This window comes from Haplochromis burtoni, unplaced genomic scaffold (genome assembly GCF_018398535.1).
Source record: "Haplochromis burtoni strain Fernald_Lab_line unplaced genomic scaffold, NCSU_Asbu1 Contig_118, whole genome shotgun sequence".
Classification (NCBI taxonomy): Eukaryota; Metazoa; Chordata; class Actinopteri; order Cichliformes; family Cichlidae; genus Haplochromis; species Haplochromis burtoni.
Window position 1 is genome coordinate 570,327 of NW_024582479.1, and position 19,854 is coordinate 590,180.

The 19,854-nt window shown below is 40.2% G+C and overlaps 1 protein-coding gene across 1 annotated transcript in view; it reads right to left on the reverse strand.

Annotated features, from left to right (window-relative positions):
* The window catches only part of trabd2a (TraB domain containing 2A), a 57,429-nt gene extending 52,969 nt beyond the window's left edge, over nt 1-4,460 (reverse strand). Inside the window, exons 1-2 of the mRNA XM_005939471.2 lie at nt 3,747-4,460; nt 1,849-2,409 (exon numbers count right to left, since the gene is read on the reverse strand). Of these exons, the coding sequence (XP_005939533.1) occupies nt 1,849-2,409; nt 3,747-3,851 (666 nt within the window). The 5' untranslated portion in view covers nt 3,852-4,460. The remainder of the gene's footprint in view (nt 1-1,848; nt 2,410-3,746) is intronic.
* Nucleotides 4,461-19,854: the final 15,394 nt, after the last annotated feature.

The window sequence follows — 19,854 nt, forward strand, 5'->3', positions numbered from 1 at the left end:
AGACTAAACAGCTGCAATACCTGAATCCTCTTTAATGTTTTTATAATGGATTGGCTCACCTGTGTTTGTGCCTGATGTGTGCGCCCAGAAGTTTAATTATTGTAGTGCCTGAGTTAAGATATTGTAAATAACTGTGTCTCGTCTATGCAGAACAGTTGAGTTAAGTTTGGCTGTTTATTCTTGTCTGCTGTGTGCAGTGGGAACTATTAGTTGCTACGCTGACAGACTTTTTAGAGTTAAGCTAAAGCTGCTGGGAGTTTGTAGCAGTAGGTTCTCAGTTCAAATTACATAGCTTGTAATCAGTGACAACAACGAATTGACAATGGAAATTTTGGTAGCAGAAATCAATGTCACTGGCTGCAAGCTGCAATAACAAATAAAACATATTTTTTCTAAAGTGTCATAAATATCATTATTGCAGATTTCCTGGAAATATCGAAACTATATTAATATATCCACTGGCCATTGGATATTTTGTCTAATTACGAAAAAAAGCATGCTTTCTAGAAAGGGGTTAGCAATTAGCTGATACTCCTGTAGTTCTTATTTATTAGAGGACTCTAATCAAAAACACTCACAGTTATTCAAAGCCATTCTTAAATCAGTCTTAGATGTTTAGAGCACAAGCTAATCATCTTACCTCAGTGAGAGGGAAAAAATGCTTTCACAGTAACTGTCATCTATCACTCACACGCCATGTGTTTATTAAGATGTAAGCACTGCCATGGGGAAAAAAGATTTCTATTAAACTGCCTACACCAACAAGTAAAAAAGCATAATTCATTTTACATATGACTGATTATATGTGCTGTGAGATTATTAAAACCCTTGTTTCCATCTCTAGAGAATGCTTATATAAGTGGTGTTGGGTGGTTTGAGTTGAGACTTATGGTGGCCAACAGGGCGTCCTTTAAAATAACAACAATTTAAGCTTCTGGGTGTTAGGCTAAATGGTGTAATCCCTCTAACTCCCGGCCAGTGTTGGCAGAAATTCCACAGTAATATGCGACATGATTTCATAGTGGCTGCTGTCTTTGAGACATGTTTGTAATGCTGAAAGGGTCACCGAGGGGCACAGACAGATAAACAGAAAGGCTGTGAGAGAGGTTTGAGGAACAAGGTTCCCTTTTTTTCTGGTGATTTCAGACTTGAGTTATTAGAATCCATTTTTCCTTAATAACAAAAGGATGTAAAAAAATAAGCGCTTGGATGTTTATACAGCTGATTACTCACACCACACCTTTCTCCACATAAGCTATGGGAAAAGAGGGACAGGGACAGTCTCAATCATTTATATTACACATACTAGTGTCTTATGCTGATGTATTTTACAATATATGAGAGTGTTGGGGGGGGGTTGATGTTTATTGAAACAAGCAAGCCTGATGCATGAAGGCCGAAGCCTGAACCCACCAGCTGCTTCATGTAACATCACATCATTTGGCATCATCAGCATGAGATGGATGTTGTTCAGACTCGAAAAGACATAATCGCGTTCAGATAAAGCACACATCTTAAAATAATGTTTATCTTAAAAGTCCAATCAGTTGATCACTCCTCTGTGGAAGTTATTAGAAACTTATGTGCTGCTACACATTAAATGTTGACTATGGAGATAATTATAGCCCAGCGACCTTTTTATGCTTGTGTAAATTGTAACTGTAGGTTTGGGAAATAGCATTGCTTCAATGTGTCCACCTCACTCTCCTCATCATGTGTAATTTATCTGAAACAGTCTCTGCTGTAGGATTACAGCTGTACCACTGTGTTTCTGTTATTTTTGCAATATTGACACTTTCACACAAGCAAAGATGAGACGGTATGAAGAAGTACATCTCTCTAACTAACCTGGGAGAAGTTGAGCCCATTGAGTGGATGGCACTGTTCCTCCACCTTCTCGACAGCTCCTGTTCTCTTCCTCATCCTCTCCGCCTCTTGGGCCAGATACAGGTCCAGCACCGGCACCCCTCTCGTCTTAATGTCTGCCTCGGTTAACGAGTTCACCATCAGCATCACCCAAACGGGTCGCTTCCTCTCCCAGTTCCCAGCGATGGCATTGAAGAGGTAGTCTGCGTAGAGTCCCTTCCCTCTCTGATCCGGGGTCATCCAAGAAGGCATCATGAGCTTTACATACTCAAGGTGTCTTTTAAGCCTCCTGTAAATGTCTCTGGGTAATACGTCCTGCAGGTTCTCACCTTGAGGAAGCAGCTGACAGCTGGTCAGAGCTGAGATGGTGTAAGGGTCTGTTAGGTCCAACTCAAAGTAGACAATATTGCTCTCCTGGAAGGCCTGCTTGGAATTTTCTGGGATAAAGTCCCAAACACGTGTGTAGGGAACATGGATTGTACCGTAGAAATATGAAGGAGGGTCCCGTTTGATCATCCACAGGAAGGAGTTTAGGTCAGTTTGCTGTGGGTACAAGAAAAAAATATTAGCAAAGCTACAATCAAGATAGACAGACCCATTCATGGGCCCTCTTCAACTTATCCAATTCAGGGTCACAGAAGGTCTGCAGCCTATCCCTAGTGTGATAGGGCGAGAGGCAAGATAGATCCTGAACACGTCGCTAATCACACACGGAGACAGACAAACATTCACAATTTAGAATCATCAATTAACTAAATCCCATGTATGTGTTTGGAGTGCAGGAGGAAGCCAGTGTAGACAGACATGTGGAGAACACGTAAACTCCACACAGTAACCACAAACAAACATAAACTGAGTGGTTCAAAATAACGTGCTAAATATTTTACTTTTTATGTTTGTTCGATAGTCCTAAACCACAATCTCATGAAATATAGAAATCCTTAATGTAGGAGGTTCCTGATTGTCTAATTAATTCTAATTGTGAGTTGCTCAAGTAATGAAATTATCACCCAAGCACATAGCACCTAAACAATAGCAACTCTAAGAAAAGAAAAAAACATAGGAAAACAAGCGAGAAAGAAACAAAGGGGCAAATTTACAGTCTTTCCATTATGTTTACATTACAGCCTGTCTGACACCAACTGCCTCTTTGTCTGTGAGTGGCTGTTTATTAGACAGACCACTAACATGCTGATAATGACTTATTAACAGGCCACTTAGAGCCCAAGTGTCAAATGAACAATACACATGTCAGTGACTGTCAGACTACAGGCTGTTGCCCTGAATGTTTTCCTTCCTGTTGCTGCTGGATCTGACCTCAAAATGGTCTGAGTTACTCTGGGGTATGATGAACGGTGTTACAAGAAGACTACTCGCAAAGAGACTGAAAGGTTATTTTTATGAATGCACACATCTTTTTGTAGATTAGATAAAGATCTACAAATAACACAATCCCAATACACAAAAGGAGTGTTAAAAGAAATAGTTCATTGATTAGCTGACAGAAAATTGTAGGCAATCCACTTCTTTGTAAGCTTGTTAGTTTTCAAGTTAAAGCTACATTAGAGATTTGGAAGCTTTTTTTCAGATTTCAAAGATCAGATCATCAATTTATTAATTAAACAAATAATGACGATAAGTGAGTAGTTGCACAAAAAACAAACAGGGCTGATTCTACAAGTTATAAAAGGCAGATTTAACCCTCGGAGGGTTTAAGTAAAAAAAAAACTCAATCTAAGACAGGTCCAGTCTGAGATCAACTATTTTATCTGTTATGCAAAAAGTGCAAAATTAAAAGCAAATGAAAAGACACAAAAAGCAACACTGTTGCAAACTGAAACAGTGTGATCACTCATACACTCTCTCTTCATACAACTTACTTTCCTGTTCAGCTCGCAGCTGGCGGAGTCCTTCAGCCTCCACTGGTCTGCTCGGACCAACAGTATGAGGCAGGACTGAATGAATGCGCCCAAAGTGCCCCGCATCGTAGCTGTCTCCAAACCGTGCACGGTGGCCTGTGTTTACTCTACCACAACGTGTTTGCAGCAACTATACCAAAAAAGCATGGACCAAGTCCTATTTCCACAGCTTGGGCTCCGTGCGGTCACGTAAAATGAGATGACAAGTATCCGATAAACCGCCGGACAGAATCATGTTGACTTCAGCCTCCTGGACTCGACGCTGCCGCTTCACGTGTGTCTGAGAGAGAGAGAGAGGCGGTCATAGGAGTCTACACAGGGTCACATCATCCTCTCACTGCTGGTCATGTTGGATCCCCCTCCAACAGACACACACTCCCCTCTCTGTACTACCTTCTGGCAAGAAAAACTGCGCGAGTTTATCCAAAAGTTGCCTGCAAAAGTTGAAGCAACAGGTCCACGCCGTGCCAGCACCTGAAGCTAAACATCAGAATAAAACTCGGGATTACGTTTTGACCTCTGTTTTCCTGATGTCTGGTTCGGTGAATGTGAGCGTGGTGCACGAAGCCGCACTTGCCAGATAGATATTTAAAAACCCCAAACTTTTGCGCACACTGCTCCGTCTATCCACGGAGACGTGCACTGTTTGTTTCTGCGTCTCTCTTTCTCTCTCTCTGACGTGTGTGAATGAGCACCTACCACCCCACCCCCCTCCCCCAGGTTGTCTGCATAAACCCCACCGCCACCACCCTGCTGCAGTCCACCCTTTCCTTTCTCTCTCTCTCTCTCTCTCTCTCTCTCTCGCTTTCTCTCTCACACTCACATACAGTAATCTGATTAAACGTCACCTTGTCGATCATAATTCATATGTCAATGAATTCAGTGTGCATACCTTTACCAGACTTAAATCAAGAGCAATTTATCACCGATATGTGTGATTAACAAAAGCTACACTGATTACAGCATTTATCCCTGATTTCAATTATCGTTAGACTGATGAGGTCTCTTTTTGTCGCCCTAGAGAAGCATGCCCCAAAGGCATTGTTTTTTTGGGTGCCGCTCGAGATCCCGTGGATAGATTATCATGTTCTAGTCCTTAATGCCTTACAAACAGGAGGCATTCGCATGAGAAAACCTGCCATAACACTGGCTTACATCTGGGACAGACAAGGAAACCGCAGAGCTTCACCTTTTCATGAAAGGCCAGCAGAGACATGCAGCAGCTGAGAAAAGGTCAGTCACCTCGCCCTGAATAAATAAGGACTACCAATATGACATTTTTACTATTCAGGGTCCACGCAGAAAATGTGTTTGTAACCTATTTTTATATATTTATTAGGTCGTATTATCATTAGATCCAACACAGCTTTGCATTTTCTAATGTTTTAGCAGTTTTTGACTGAATTTCCTAAGTAAGGCCTTGAGGTTTATATCTGCGTCTCGAGGCCGATCTGTGCGCTCTGGCTCGAAACCCCTGGTTCACACGGGGGCAGTGAACACATGTTGATGTTTTCAGACGTCTGAGTAAATACGAAATGGTTTATTGACGCGAGGAACGGCCCCGGGGCCCGATTTCTGTCGCTTGCTGTTTGCATACAAATAGAACCGGCTGGAGAGAGAGAGAGAAAAGTGTCTTGCATGATAATTGGTTTCAACAGTGCAAGACATTAAGCTCACGGAGTCAAGCTCACCGAATGTAATTGACAGCGTTGACTCGTGCGATTTAAATCCGTTTAAATCATTTAGCAGTGAATGATGATAATCAGATATGTGGCTGCATGTGCATACATTTCCCCTTGGTACACTAATAATCTGCTGTGTTTTTGCATAGCTGTGTGTAAATAAACCAACTTTACCAATATCGGTTAAAGCGCCTCCTAGTGGATAGAGTCGTTTCTGCAAGTTCCAGAACTGGACTGAAGGAGAAAAAGGAAGCAGAGAGGATGGAAGATAGGATGAAGGGTGAGACGACAAATTCAGTCCAGAAAAGTAAAGACAGAAAAGAAGCAGCGGTGTCAGACAGAGTGTTACGTTGAGAAAGAAGCCGGTCCCTCTGAGTTTATTCTGCCCAAAGATAGTTTGGAGATCATTCTCACCATCTTTTTAGAATCCAGAATTGTAAATATAAATTATAACACATGGTTACTCGTGCTATTTTCGATCCATTTCGACTTCACTCATTTCTGAACATCGCTGCATTTGTCTAATGATGTTAGTGACTAACAGGAAACTGTCAATCATGTACATAAACAATCTACTGGAAATGATCTTTATCTTAAGCTAATTTGTCCAATCTGTTGGCAGGACACATTGAGAGAAGCGAAAACAACTTCGAATGTGTGTGTGTGCGTGTGCGTGTGTGTGCGTGTGTGTGTGTGTGTGTGTGTGTGCGTGCACGCATGTGTGTGTTTGATCATTTGTTCTGTGCATCTGTATGAAGATTAAAAGAACATCATCTGTGTGCGACTAAGCACACACCTGTTTTTTTATCTGGCAAAGGCTGTTCGATCATCCTCCCCAGCTTAATGTAGCATCACATATGGCATGCCTGGTGTAAGAGCCCTTAACGTGTGCTTTTTATGGTTTTTTATTGCAGCAGAAGTCACAGTTTTAGTACCTCGCTTGGAGCGAGGATCAGAATGAAGTCTGGGGTTCATGACTCCTCAGAGATTAACTAACACGTTGCTAAAAATGTCACGTCAGTGCAAAATACCTTTGCAACTAAAAACCATATGACACACCAGCATGTGGGGAGATTAAACGCACCTAGTTTTATGTTCTTGTGGGTTGAAAAATGTTTTTTTATTGTAATGATATAAGTTAAACCTTACCAGGTGACTTTAAAGATGATTTGGTTTTATGGTCAGATTTTTTGCACAAGTGAACTAAATGTTAAACCAGTAATCCACAGTTTTATTAGTTAAATTAATTTTGAATACTCCAAAAAACACTGACAATATTTTGTTCGAGTTGAGTGCAGTAAGTCTGTTTGAAATCTGGAATGGATTTCAGTGACCTCCTGTCAATACAGATGCAACATTACATCTGTATATTTCCACTTTAAAGTGGCTTTGTTTATGAAGATCAAACAGAACTGGGGTCTTCTGAGAGATCCTGAGCAAACATCCGATTCGGCCTCTTTAGAAAAATCTTCAAAAGCGTCTCACAGTATGGAAATGACCACATATGTTTCATTTTTACAGATGGGGTGGTGAATGCATTTGATCCTGACAGGTGACTCATACAACACTGTTTGGGGGTTTTTGTTTTCTAATGCAACAATATTGCAAAATATAAAATAATATCATATATATATATATATATATATATACAGTGGGGCAAAAAAGTATTTAGTCAGCCACCGATTGTGCAAGTTCCCCACCTAAAATGATGACAGAGGTCAGTAATTTGCACCAGAGGTACACTTCAACTGTGAGAGACAGAATGTGAAAAAAAAATCCATGAATTCACATGGTAGGATTTGTAAAGAATTTATTCGTAAATCAGGGTGGAAAATAAGTATTTGGTCACCTCAAACAAGGAAAATCTCTGGCTCTCACAGACCTGTAACGTCTTCTGTAAGAAGCTTTTCTGTCCCCCACTCGTTACCTGTATGAATGGCACCTGTTTGAACTCATCATCTGTATAAAAGACACCTGTCCACAGCCTCAAACAGTCAGACTCCAAACTCCGCCATGGCCAAGACCAAAGAGCTTTCGAAGGACACCAGGAAAAGTATTGTAGACCTGCACCAGACTGGGAAGAGTGAATCTACAATAGGCAAGCAGCTTGGTGTGAAAAAATCAACTGTGGGAGCAATCATCAGAAAATGGAAGACATACAAGACCACTGATAATCTCCCTCGATCTGGGGCTCCACGCAAGATCTCATCCCGTGGGGTCAAAATGATCATGAGAACGGTGAGCAAAGATCCCAGAACCACACGGGGGGACCTGGTGAATGACCTGCAGAGAGCTGGGACCAAAGTAACAAAGGTCACCATCAGTAACACACTACAACGGCAGGGAATCAAATCCCGCAGTGCCAGACGTGTTCCGCTGCTGAAGCCAGTGCATGTCCAGGCCCGTCTGAAGTTTGCCAGAGAGCACATGGATGATACAGCAGAGGATTGGGAGAATGTCATGTGGTCAGATGAAACCAAAGTAGAACTTTTTGGTATAAACTCAACTCGTCGTGTTTGGAGGAAGAAGAATACTGAGTTGCATCCCAAGAACACCATACCTACTGTGAAGCATGGGGGTGGAAACATCATGCTATGGGGCTGTTTTTCTGCCAAGGGGACAGGACGACTGATCCGTGTTAAGGACAGAATGAATGGGGCCATGTATCGTGAGATTTTGAGCCAAAACCTCCTTCCATCAGTGAGAACTTTGAAGATGAAACGAGGCTGGGTCTTCCAACATGACAATGATCCAAAACACACCGCCCGGGCAACAAAGGAGTGGCTCCGTAAGAAGCATTTGAAAGTCCTGGAGTGGCCTAGCCAGTCTCCAGACCTCAACCCCATAGAAAATCTGTGGCGGGAGTTGAAAGTCCGTGTTGCTCGGCGACAGCCCCAAAACATCACTGCTCTCGAGAAGATCTGCATGGAGGAATGGGCCAAAATACCAGCTACTGTGTGTGCAAACCTGGTAAAGACCTATAGTAAACGTTTGACCTCTGTTATTGCCAACAAAGGTTATGTTACAAAGTATTGAGTTGTATTTTTTTATTGACCAAATACTTATTTTCCACCCTGATTTACGAATAAATTCTTTACAAATCCTACCATGTGGATTCATGGATTTTTTTTTCACATTCTGTCTCTCACAGTTGAAGTGTACCTCTGGTGCAAATTACTGACCTCTGTCATCATTTTAGGTGGGGGAACTTGCACAATCGGTGGCTGACTAAATACTTTTTTGCCCCACTGTATATGTGTGTGTGTGTGTGTGTGTGTGTGTGGAAACACCATGAACAAGATATAACAAATAAAAAGAAGAAGTTTATATTGGGTCAAAAGAAGAATGCATAAAAACATAAACAAAACATGTCCTGTTTGGAGATGGGTCTCTCCACTGAAATCCACTAGGGCTCGTTAAACAGCGAGACCTGGGTGTGGAACTTTTCGTCTGTGAGATGGAACCATGCTAACCACTCTGCTGGGGAAGTACCCCGTGCTGGTGTGGGAGGTTGAGTAGTTGAGTTGTCTGGCTTATGCCTCCATTCTCCTGCAGTTCTATTTTCCAGAGTTTGTTGTGGCCTCTGGTGCCCAATGGACACTATACCTGAGTTGTGTGTTTTGTCTCTGGAGAATATTCCTGAATGTTTGTGAGACCTCATGGTTGGGTTCCGGTGCTAGAAACACCTTATTAGCAATCACAGGCTTACTTATTTGCAGCAAAACACTTAAGGTCAAAGTTCAAAGCTTGACTTTCTGATTGTATCATCAGATATGAGGTGCGATTTCTTGGACACTTGGGTGGGTGAACAGCTAACATGTAGTTGTGGCACATTTTTCCTCCACGGGACATTTTTGGATACACTGTGAGGATATTAGAGACATGGAAGCAAAGAAAGCCACGTTTGGACCCAGTGCTGGTGGTTACTTGAATTGTGGTCAGTAGGCTGTCAGCGCCTGTTGGAGCTGCAAACTAAGAATCATCAAGGGGACACCGATGATGAAGGAAGCTGTCAAGCTGAAAAAGAAGACCATTTGGGCTTGGCTGACCTAGAGGCCTCCAGAAGAAGTAGACAAGTACCTGCGGGACAGAAGGACTACAGCTGTGATATAGGATCAGTTCAGTTAACTTGAACGAGGTTTTGGCAAATCCACAGATGATTCTAGATGGGAAACCAGGGCCTGTCCTGAGCTGTAATCAGTCAGGGAGAAAAATAGCTGACCTAAACTGTGGATATTGGTAGTGGAAAGCACATTTTGATGAAGTGTTGAATCAGGCACGAAAAAAAGAACAGGAAGAGATGAGAATCATATGGACTGCATATGCAGTTCCAGTAATTGTCCGATTACAGATGGTCAGTCATATAAACCACTGTCTTATTGTGTCTAATTGAAAAGACCTGGCTCTAGTATCTGCAGCTTGTGTGCTGGCAGATGCCTGATTGCCTCCATGCTTGCATTGCCTGCCTGTAGACATTTTCACACATGACCTCCAGACAATGTTGGAGGAATCCGGTTGATAAATTATCCAAATATGCCCTTTTTGATATTTAGCACAGTAATCTTTGGAGATGTTCTCACTCCAAAGATTTCTTCGGTTTAGGCACGTAGGGGCCCAGATAAAGCCTGCAGGACCCAGGAGACATGACTCCCACTCGCTAGCTGGGATTTCTCGGGACAGTTACCTGCTTGATATTTTTCACATCAGCCCAATCAGGCATCACATGGACTTTTTACTAGGGAGCTGGCAGATTAAAGACTGTCCCAAGTGTTGTCACGTGTACCTTTGTGTGGTAATGTCTAGACAAGTTCAGAGCGGCAGTTCATGCGTGAAAATGGTCTGTGTGGTTTTAGTGGAGGTGGCTGGCTTTTATTTCCAACACACATTATTATACAAAGCAGATTGTGTTCAGTTAAACCTGGAGTGGAGCTTTATGTGCAGATATGAGAGAAGTTTTGATATTCTCATAAAATATTAAGCCACAGGATATATATATAGTACACACTATATTTCGTTTTTAGCCTCAGACATTTTCAAGTTACAGATGAAGACTTTTAGTTTTCAAAGAGTTTTGTGAAGTTTAAAATAATATTTTCATTCGAATTTATTATTTAAAAAAGGGTGATAAATGATTTATTGATTGTCCTCTGAGCTCCTATAGATGATACAATAACAAATGAGCTAGACCAGAAGTGACCTTCCAATACCATCTCCCTCCTTTAATGGCTGCAGATGCAGATGTTCATGCCAAAGTCTCACTGGATCAATTAAACTTACCACCAGTGTTGGTCAAGTTACTTAAAAAAAGTAATCAGTAACTAATTACCGATTACTTCCCCAAAAAAGTAATCCCATTACTTTACTGATTACTTATTTTCAAAAGTAATTAATTACTTAGTTACTTTTTAAAAACACGATTTACAACCTAAAGAGGTGATAAAGCGATAGATCTGTCAGCCCAATTCTACTTTTTCTGCATAATCCATCATACACAATGTAATCAAATGGAAAAGTCTCTTTTTAAAACTTGTTTTATTAGTTTTAACCTTTTAACTTCATGCATCAAGCAAAAATTTAATTATATGCAACATTCTCTGACTGGAAGAAATTAGTTTAATATTTAAACTTATTTTCTGCACATTCCAGCACATAAAAAATATTTTTTTGTGTTTACACTCAGTCTTTCAAATAGATGCAAGTAAAACACAGCAGAAAATAAATAAAGTCAAAGATTCAGCGGTCCTTTTGCTCTAGTTTCACCTGTAAAGCAGGAGTGAGGTAGGCGGAGGTTTACCCTGGTGCAGGTGTGCCGCAGCGGTCAGTGGAAGAATCCGCGAGTTTCTCTGTGAGTTTCCCATTACGTCATAGCGCACTCGGTGCTTGCTTGGACGTTTAGGGGGGGTTTTTTCCGCTGTAAAAAGATGTTTTCTTCCCACGCACAATGGACACTAATGTTTTTGTCACTTTTTATGGAATCAAACTCAAAGTAAGGTCAGTACTTCCACGCTTTAAACGCTGCACGCTCATACTCTCTCCTGCACTTAACAGACCTCTCTGCATTGAATCATATCTGTTATTAACCTCTGTCTCTCTTCCACAGCATGTCTTTTATCCTGTCTTCCTTCTCTCACCCCAACCGGTCGCAGCAGATGGCCCCGCCCCTCCCTGAGCCTGGTTCTGCCGGAGGTTTCTTCCTGTTAAAAGGGAGTTTTTCCTTCCCACTGTCGCCAAAGTGCTTGCTCATAGGGGGTCATATGATTGTTGGGTTTTTCTCTGTATCTATGAAGCGCCTTGAGGTGACTTTTGTTGTGATTTGGCGCTATATAAATAAAATTGAATTGAATTTAACTGAATTGAACTCGATATATGATCCATTGTTGATCTGCACACAGCTGTTGCCACGAACGTTGCACTCGCTTACGTCACTGTCATGAGACATTCTCGCAAAAAAAATCACGGTTTTAGTAACGCAGCAATGCAGCGTTCCTATGGGAAAGTAACGGTAATCTAATTACCGTTTTTGCAATAGTAATCCCTTACTTTACTCGTTACCTGAAAAAAGTAATCAGATTACAGTAACGCGTTACACGTAACGCGTTACACGTAATGCGTTACTGCCCATCTCTGTTTACCACTTTGAACATCAGTCGATCAAGTTAGATCAGAAGTAAGTAATACATAGATGTCAGACAGATCATATACAAAGACAGACTTCATTATGTCTCTCTTACAGAAACTAGACCAAACAGAAGATCCAGAGGCTGAGGGACAGTTTGTGTGCTAACAAGATAGCATAAAATAAAAAACAAGGCTGTGGATGTTAAACTGTTTGTCACAACATGGCTTTTTTTCCCTCATTGATTGCTTCACTTCATCTGTTTACCTGTTATAGATCTGGTATATTTTTGGTAAACACAGGACTCAGAAGATGCCCAGGAAAGTAACAAAGCCTGTAGTGTCTGTGCTATTTAGGGTAAAGGTATTTTAGGTCATTTGGGTATATTCTTACTGAAAGAGACTTCTTAATTTTTTTTTACAATCTAGATGGTGACTCATAGTTTTTATTAACTATACAAACCACACAGAGGTACCTTGTGGAATGTCCTCTACAGGCAAATCCTGATCTAGGTTGTGTCCTGTGTTTGAGGTGGTCATATAAAATCGTGATACAATCAGAGTCATTTAGAGTATTTATAAATGAGTCCTGGAGGGTATTTGTCTTCGTCAGGCAGAGAAAATATGACTTTATTGCACAGATATTTGACTTTTATAATGACATCTTTTTGGGTTTTGGAAAGAAAAAGAAAGAAAACCACGCACATTTTCTTCCTATGACATGATAATTTGTCCTGCTGTTTTGCTCTGCTTACAGTAATCCCATCTATTCTAATCTGTGACTTCTCAACACAAGACAACCAATCTCCCAGATATCTCAGCTTCAATGAGATTTATATGGAGAGTTTCTAGTTTTAGCAGGGACACAAACCACATGATGGTTGTGTTTGATAGTCACAGCACATTTAATTATCTGGTACTTGTAAACATCTATAGTTTCGCGTTTCAAAAACAAACATGACATTAATGGCAAATGGCACAGACAGCAGAAAAGGCATGACTGTATGGTTAGCTGTGATGGAAGTGGTTGTGTGACTGAGCCTTTAGTCACAGCTTCAAAGGCAGAAGTGGTGTTCAGGGTAAAAAGCACTTACTGGAATCCAGGGTGTCCCGGCGGATCTGTGGGCAGACACACATACCTTGTATACTTGATCCAAAGCTCTGATCCCAGCTTATGTTCGTAATTGTTCATCACCCGACCACCTTCCTCTCAGTGTTTGTTGTTGAACTCTGTTTTTCACGTTTTTCATATTTGACTCACATTCGTGCGGTGTGGTTTTCCTTAGGTGTAAAAAAGCAGAAAAATGTTGATCGTGTGACAATTTGAAGTAGTTTTCTGATTCTCAAAGAATTGTTGCTAAATAACTTGGCTTAAAAACATATGTAGAGGATTGCATTTATACCAAGTCAAAAAAAAATCTTTAAAAAAGTTAATGAAGAACCAATCAAAGTGTGGTTACGACTGTGACACAAAAGGTGAAGGTGACAAGATCTTAAATCTGCACTTTTGGTTTAATACTGACGGGTGCGGCTTCTCTGTTTGCAAGGAGGGTTTCCTGCATGGAAGTTAGCCGGAGGATGACTCTACCACTAAGATGATCTGTGACCTTACTGGACACTTTCTTTGTGGCCTTGAACTCTAGTTTCAAATCCATGTGTTTTTTTCTTCTTCTGAGGTTTGTATAGTGTTTTTGGATTTTGTGAATTGCAGTTTTTTAGGGAAGGTCGTTACTGCCGCTATGAAAAAAAAGTTTGTCTTCAATGAGTTGAGGTTTGGGGTTATTATGTCAGAGTTTCGACTTGATAACACAACATGTCAAGTTACTTTCTCAGAAATTTGAGTTGGTGGGTTGAGTTTTGGGATAATGGCTGGAAATTTTAACTTATTGGCATTGGCCAAAAGTCATGTTTGTTTCCACCACTGACCAAAAAAAAAAAAAAGTGGTGGAAACAAGCTCCCTCTGTGTTTTCCTCACTGTAAAGTTGCTGACTACCTACCTCTGTATTTGTTAATTACTTTTATCTGTTTTATTTTTTATTTGTCTCCTGTTTGTTCCATTTAATATTTCTCCCCTTGCATGACCGTTTTTATTTGTTTCACCTGTGTTTCCCTCCTGTGTTCAATTCCCTGATTACCCTTTTTATTAGCGCTGTCTTCTCTCAGTCTGTGTACCTGCTCAATGTGCTTCCTCTCCTCACGGACTTGTGTATAGTGAAACAGATAATCTTTTCTTTAAAAAAAATAAACACATATAAAAGAGCATTATTTTGGATGTTGGTAAAATCACTAAAACTGTCATTTAAACTGTTAATTTTATATCACACAATAGAAAGTTTGGGATTTCAAATGGCATGGTCTGATTTAAGATTTCAATTTCTTGGGAAATGAACATGTAAAAATACACGATATGTGTTAGGTGAGGCAATCTCATTAAAAACACCTAGATTAAGAAGTTTTAATGTATTTTTCTTTTCATTTTTTATTTGCAGGGTATTTTGTTTAGAATGATTGTGGAAAAAAATTTATTCATCCATTTTCTTTGAGGCTGAAATTGAATTAACTCAACCATCAGATCAAAACACTGATGCTAAGGCTTCAAAATACAAAGTCCAAAAGGTGACATCACAGTGGTACGTCCATCTTTTACATACATTACATGTTGTATCCACACTTGCTTTGGTTTTAATTATGTTGTTAAATAAAACAAGACTCAAAAATAAAAATACAGAACTGCAAAGCAACTTGATAAGAAATAAAGCAAAACTAAGACCAATGAAACCCATCCCAGAGCCTGCAGGGTCCACCATGCTGATGAATCATTACAGAAGTCAACCTATAATCCAGTATGGTAGCTGAGAGACCTCATCTGTTTTGAATTAGTGCTGCAGCAGGCACTACTCCTTCAGTGTTTTTTCCTCCTCAGGTTTGAAGCAGATTTTTTAAAAATGACTTGTTTCAGAGTTACATTTCAATTTTCCAAAAGATTCTCCTGGGATTGTAGCAACAAATACTCACTAAGGATGCAGTCATAATGGTGGGATATTAAATACGCACATGTTTCTTAAATGTTCCCCTAGCTCTCTCTTTTAAACCACTGTTTTATTTCAGGCAGTGTGAATAACAATAGGAAATACCTACATTAAAAAAAAAGCTAACAACTTCTCAAAATGAAGAGCCACCTGAAACTACCACCTGAAACCGCCAGTGTAAGCATCTCTGTTTGGTCCTGTTAACAGATGACTTCAAAGATGACACTTTAATGGAGAAACTGTGATGCTTCATTTCTTTTTCAGGATCTATCACTAAATGCCAGATGTAACATAGTTTGCATGGCCTGAAGTTGAACTTGTAGGCCCCCAAAGTAGGAGGAACAATGTCAAATGCCAGACTTTACTGATAAGTTGTTTATGTTGCTAAATACTCATGCAGAGTAGAATAAAACTGGCCTAGTGATCAGGATCGTCACCCTAAGCATGCAAGTTAAAAATCGGGGCAGGAACGTGGAGGAAATATTGAACAGAAACATTGATATAATCATTACACATGATTGCACTGTAATATTAGGTAGTACTGAACCAGTAAAATGTCAGAAACCTAAAACAAAAGAATTGTTTCAGTATGAGATTTGTCCATACCGCTCCAATTACCACGCCTGTCACTGAAAACTAAAGGCCTAACAGTAAATGAGTGTGGAGGAGGGCAGCTGTATATGTGAAAAGCAACGGCAGGTCGACTCACTCGGGCTGTCATGTGTCCATAAATCTGCTGCACTTTCTCTGTCTCATCATCACACTGGAACTCAAACAGACACCTTTTCATTATCAGAGGATGACTAAACTTGCTTGCACTCCTTTTCCATTAAGTTTGATCTCCATCACACCAGAACATGGAAAGGGGACAGGGTTTGGGTCAGCAGCAAAGCCAGAATTAGAATTACTGCACATCAAGAGAAAGAGAGGATGAAGGGGTGTGAAGGAATGCAGCTGTTCAAACAGCTCTTTGATTTAGTGGTCACGGCGCCCAGTGTGACTCACTCTGGCTCAAAAACCATGGAGATCACTCAGACGTTCATCCCTCTGGCCCGGTGGATTTCTGCTCCCTGTTGACCTGTGTGTGTGTGTGTGTGTGTGTGTGTGTGTGTGTGTGTGTGTGTGTGTGTGTGTGTGTGTGTGTGTGTGTGTACTATCTGCAGTACCTGAACTTGATTACTTATACATGGTGTAAAGGTTAATGTTCATGTAATGTACTTATGCAGCTTAGAGCCTCTCGAGGACAAAGATTTTTAAAAAGCAAGAGCACTGGGTTTTTTTTTTCTTTCTTAATGTTTTGTTTCCAAGGAGCCAGACTTTCTTGTAATTTTAAAGTGGTCTTGTTCTCCAGGCTTTCTGAAGGTCATTCAAAGCTTTTCTTTGGGCATTGGCTACTTTTTCACTCATTTACAGTCCAGACCTTTTAACTGACCTTAAATTGCATCTTTGGGCACTTTGTTTTGTTACAAAAACACATCATCCCAAAGATTACACAGTTTAAATAGGTATAACATTGTATTTTTACATCAACAATGTGAGTCCCAAAGAGCTATTAGCCAAAAACTTAGCATATCTCAGCACATCTCTGATCTGTATGTGCAATTAAGAAATTTGAGGAAAGTGGAGGGCAAAGAAAAAGTAGCAGGCATTAAAAACTGTCTACAACAGATGAACAGTATCCAAAGTCACATTCTTAAGAAACAGGAAAAAATCCAGCTGGACCTTCAGTTGATCATTGAGCTTTTTAATCTCAGTTCCAGTCTTGTGGAAGGAAAACAGGGAGAAAAGACTGAGGTTGCTAAATTACACAAGAACTGGACGGGAGTCATGAATTCAAATTTGACGTTTTTGGTTAAAATTGTCATCAGCATCAGGCTCTGTCATGGTTTGGAACAGCATTTCAGGCCATTGCATTTTGATCGACCAGGAAAGCATCTGATTGGCTTCATTTCTCACACTGACAGTGATCCCAAACACATTACCAATGCAATAAAAGCATACTCGGACAGAAAACACACACACAATGGAACACAATCAGTCATAGATTGGCCTCCCCAAAGCCCAGACCTCAAGATTACTGAAGCAGTGTGGGATCATCTTCACAGAGGTCAAAACAAAAAGCAGCCAAAGAAGAGCTTTGAATGTCCTTTAAGAAGTCCAGAGAACTACACCTGGAGACTACTTGAAGAAACAAAAAGAAAGCTGCCTAAGAGACTTTAGGCTGTGTTGAAGAATAAAGGCGCTCATACCAAAAATTGACTTACAAGCTCGTTAGAATTGTACAAGCTCTGTGTTGCCTTATATACTGTATTTCAATGTACCTTGAAATACCTACACATGCTTTAAATTTTCAAAACAAAATAAAGAAAGAAATGGGGCCTGGCTCAAGACTTTTTGCAGTCCTGTGCGAGTCCCACTTAAAACATTTCAAACATTTTTCTGCATGTTAACCACTCATGTTTATGATGTGACATGCTGTTTCTGTGCTGACGATAGAAAAATTAATGAATTATAGAATCAAAGGTCCCATATATGTAGGAATACTCCACATCTCCTATTAGCATTTATTACTATGAATAAATAAATAGAGAAATGGGCATCAGTAGTAAAAGCCACGTGCTACTACTTGGAAAATAAGATTTTTCAAAGCATGTGGTTAACCAAGAACATCATATGGTACATACTAGTTTTATGACAATGAGATGCAAGTCAAAATCAAAATATAAATCATGCAATAAAATTGAAGAGGTTAATGAGCAATCTGTATACAGGACACGAGGCCAATACATAAAAAGGCTGGAGTTTCATGTAGAGAAGAAGTGTTCTGTTTGTTTACTGAACTCTGTAACCTATCCCTCAACCAAAGGCATTTTAACAAGCCTGTGATAAGGCCAATAATATGACAGAAAAAAATAAATCTTCGTAGCAAATGAAAGCCTCGTGTCTCCAAAAAGCATCGCCTGCTTGGACCTTTTTTATAAACCGCAGCCTTTTGCGCACAGCAGCTGTCTGTCAAACTGATCCCTTCAAACTCTGCTCAGTTCTCCTTTCTCGCAGGGGTCAACACGATATAAAGAGCCACTCTGCCTTCCTTTCACTCTCTGACTGTGTCAACAGGCTGAGCATGAGGTTTCAGTTACACCGGTGCACTTCTCACCTATGTTTCACTGAAGTCATGCCAGAAATGATAATGGAAAATTGGAGGGCTTGCCTGTGTGTTAGCTGACGGTGATGGTGTATGTGCCCATTGGTTTTTGTGTGCATGTCAAAATCTCAGGTCAGGTACCCACCAGGCTTCAATCCAAAAGTGCTACCACCTGATCCGTGTGTGCCTGTGAGTGTGTGTGTGTGTGTGTGTGTGTGCGTGTTATCGTTCGTGCATCAGTGAGAGCCTTGTGTTATCAGGCCTCTGCACCCCCCCAGCAGCCTGATTGAAATGTAAATTGAAAGTGTCATAAAGCCTATATTGTCAGCCAAATGCTAAGTTATGAAGAAATAGTAACAGGCTCTTTCATTAAGGAAATGACAGCTCGTATTTGCTCTGATTTTCCTTTCAATGGAATGTTTCCGTAATGACTTCAATACTGAGAAACGGAGAGAGGAAAAAGGAGGGGAGAAAAAACATCTGGCATCAATGACAACATTTTCTTTGGATATTAAAAAATGCTGTTTCTTTGACAGCATGTTAAGAGCAACAATGTTTTTTAAAATAGGTGTACCTTACTGTACAGATCACACTTCCAATGGCCCCACAGCCTTTAAGCGTTCAAGCTGTTCAACATTTTTAGAAAAATAAATTAAAGAGAGAGAATCACCTCATCCATGCCAACAACTTATAAAGTTTAACTGTAAAATTACAGTCGCCTCATTTTATGTATGTGAAACATTGTTTTTCTTTCTTTTTTAAAATTAATTCATCTCTGAGTTTATTATGTTTCAGAGAAGGTCTGACCATGATGGCATTATAATGAAGCAGACACTATGTATTTAGGTTTCAAAAGACAGAAGAAGAATTTATGGCATTTGTCTAATCCACACATTTTTTTTCAGTGCTTCTGGTTAGTCTCTATTCATGTTGTTCATGACTGGGTGTTTGTCTGTGACTTTCACTGGCCTCAGTTTTTCCTCTCCAATTCTCTGTAGTTGAATTATACAAAATCAAGTTTAGCAAACTGCAATACAACAATCAAAATGTGAAGTGTCCATACTTTCCAGCTCATATAAACTCAAACACTGATATATTGATAACACTGATATATTGATTTTTAACATTTTCTCACGAGAAATTGTGATATGATATACAACAGATGAAGTTTCGTTAACAATTTTGTTAGTAACTTGTAGGTCAGTTCAGTCAGCCCAACAGGGAGTAAGTATGACATGGAGGTAAACCTACACTTTCTTTCCTGGTAAACATGGGAGAAGCTTGCCTTCAGGGCTTTAGCAGCAAGACTTTCTAACATGTGAGTAATGCTGTCAAAGGGTCTCGCCTGACCCAACCCATAATCATTTCCTATACCTAACCCAGCAGTTTTCTATGACCATGCAAACCAAAACACAGTGAGAAACCATAAAAGAGGAAGACATTAAGATAATAACGCAACTGTAAGTCCAAAAGAAATATTTAGTATCCTTATTTTCAAATGGTGCACACATTCAAACTGACTGGGAGACAGGCCTGTGTCTGATCCATTTGTTCACCATGGCCTCCTACCTACCTTTGTGGACTGCAACGATGACCT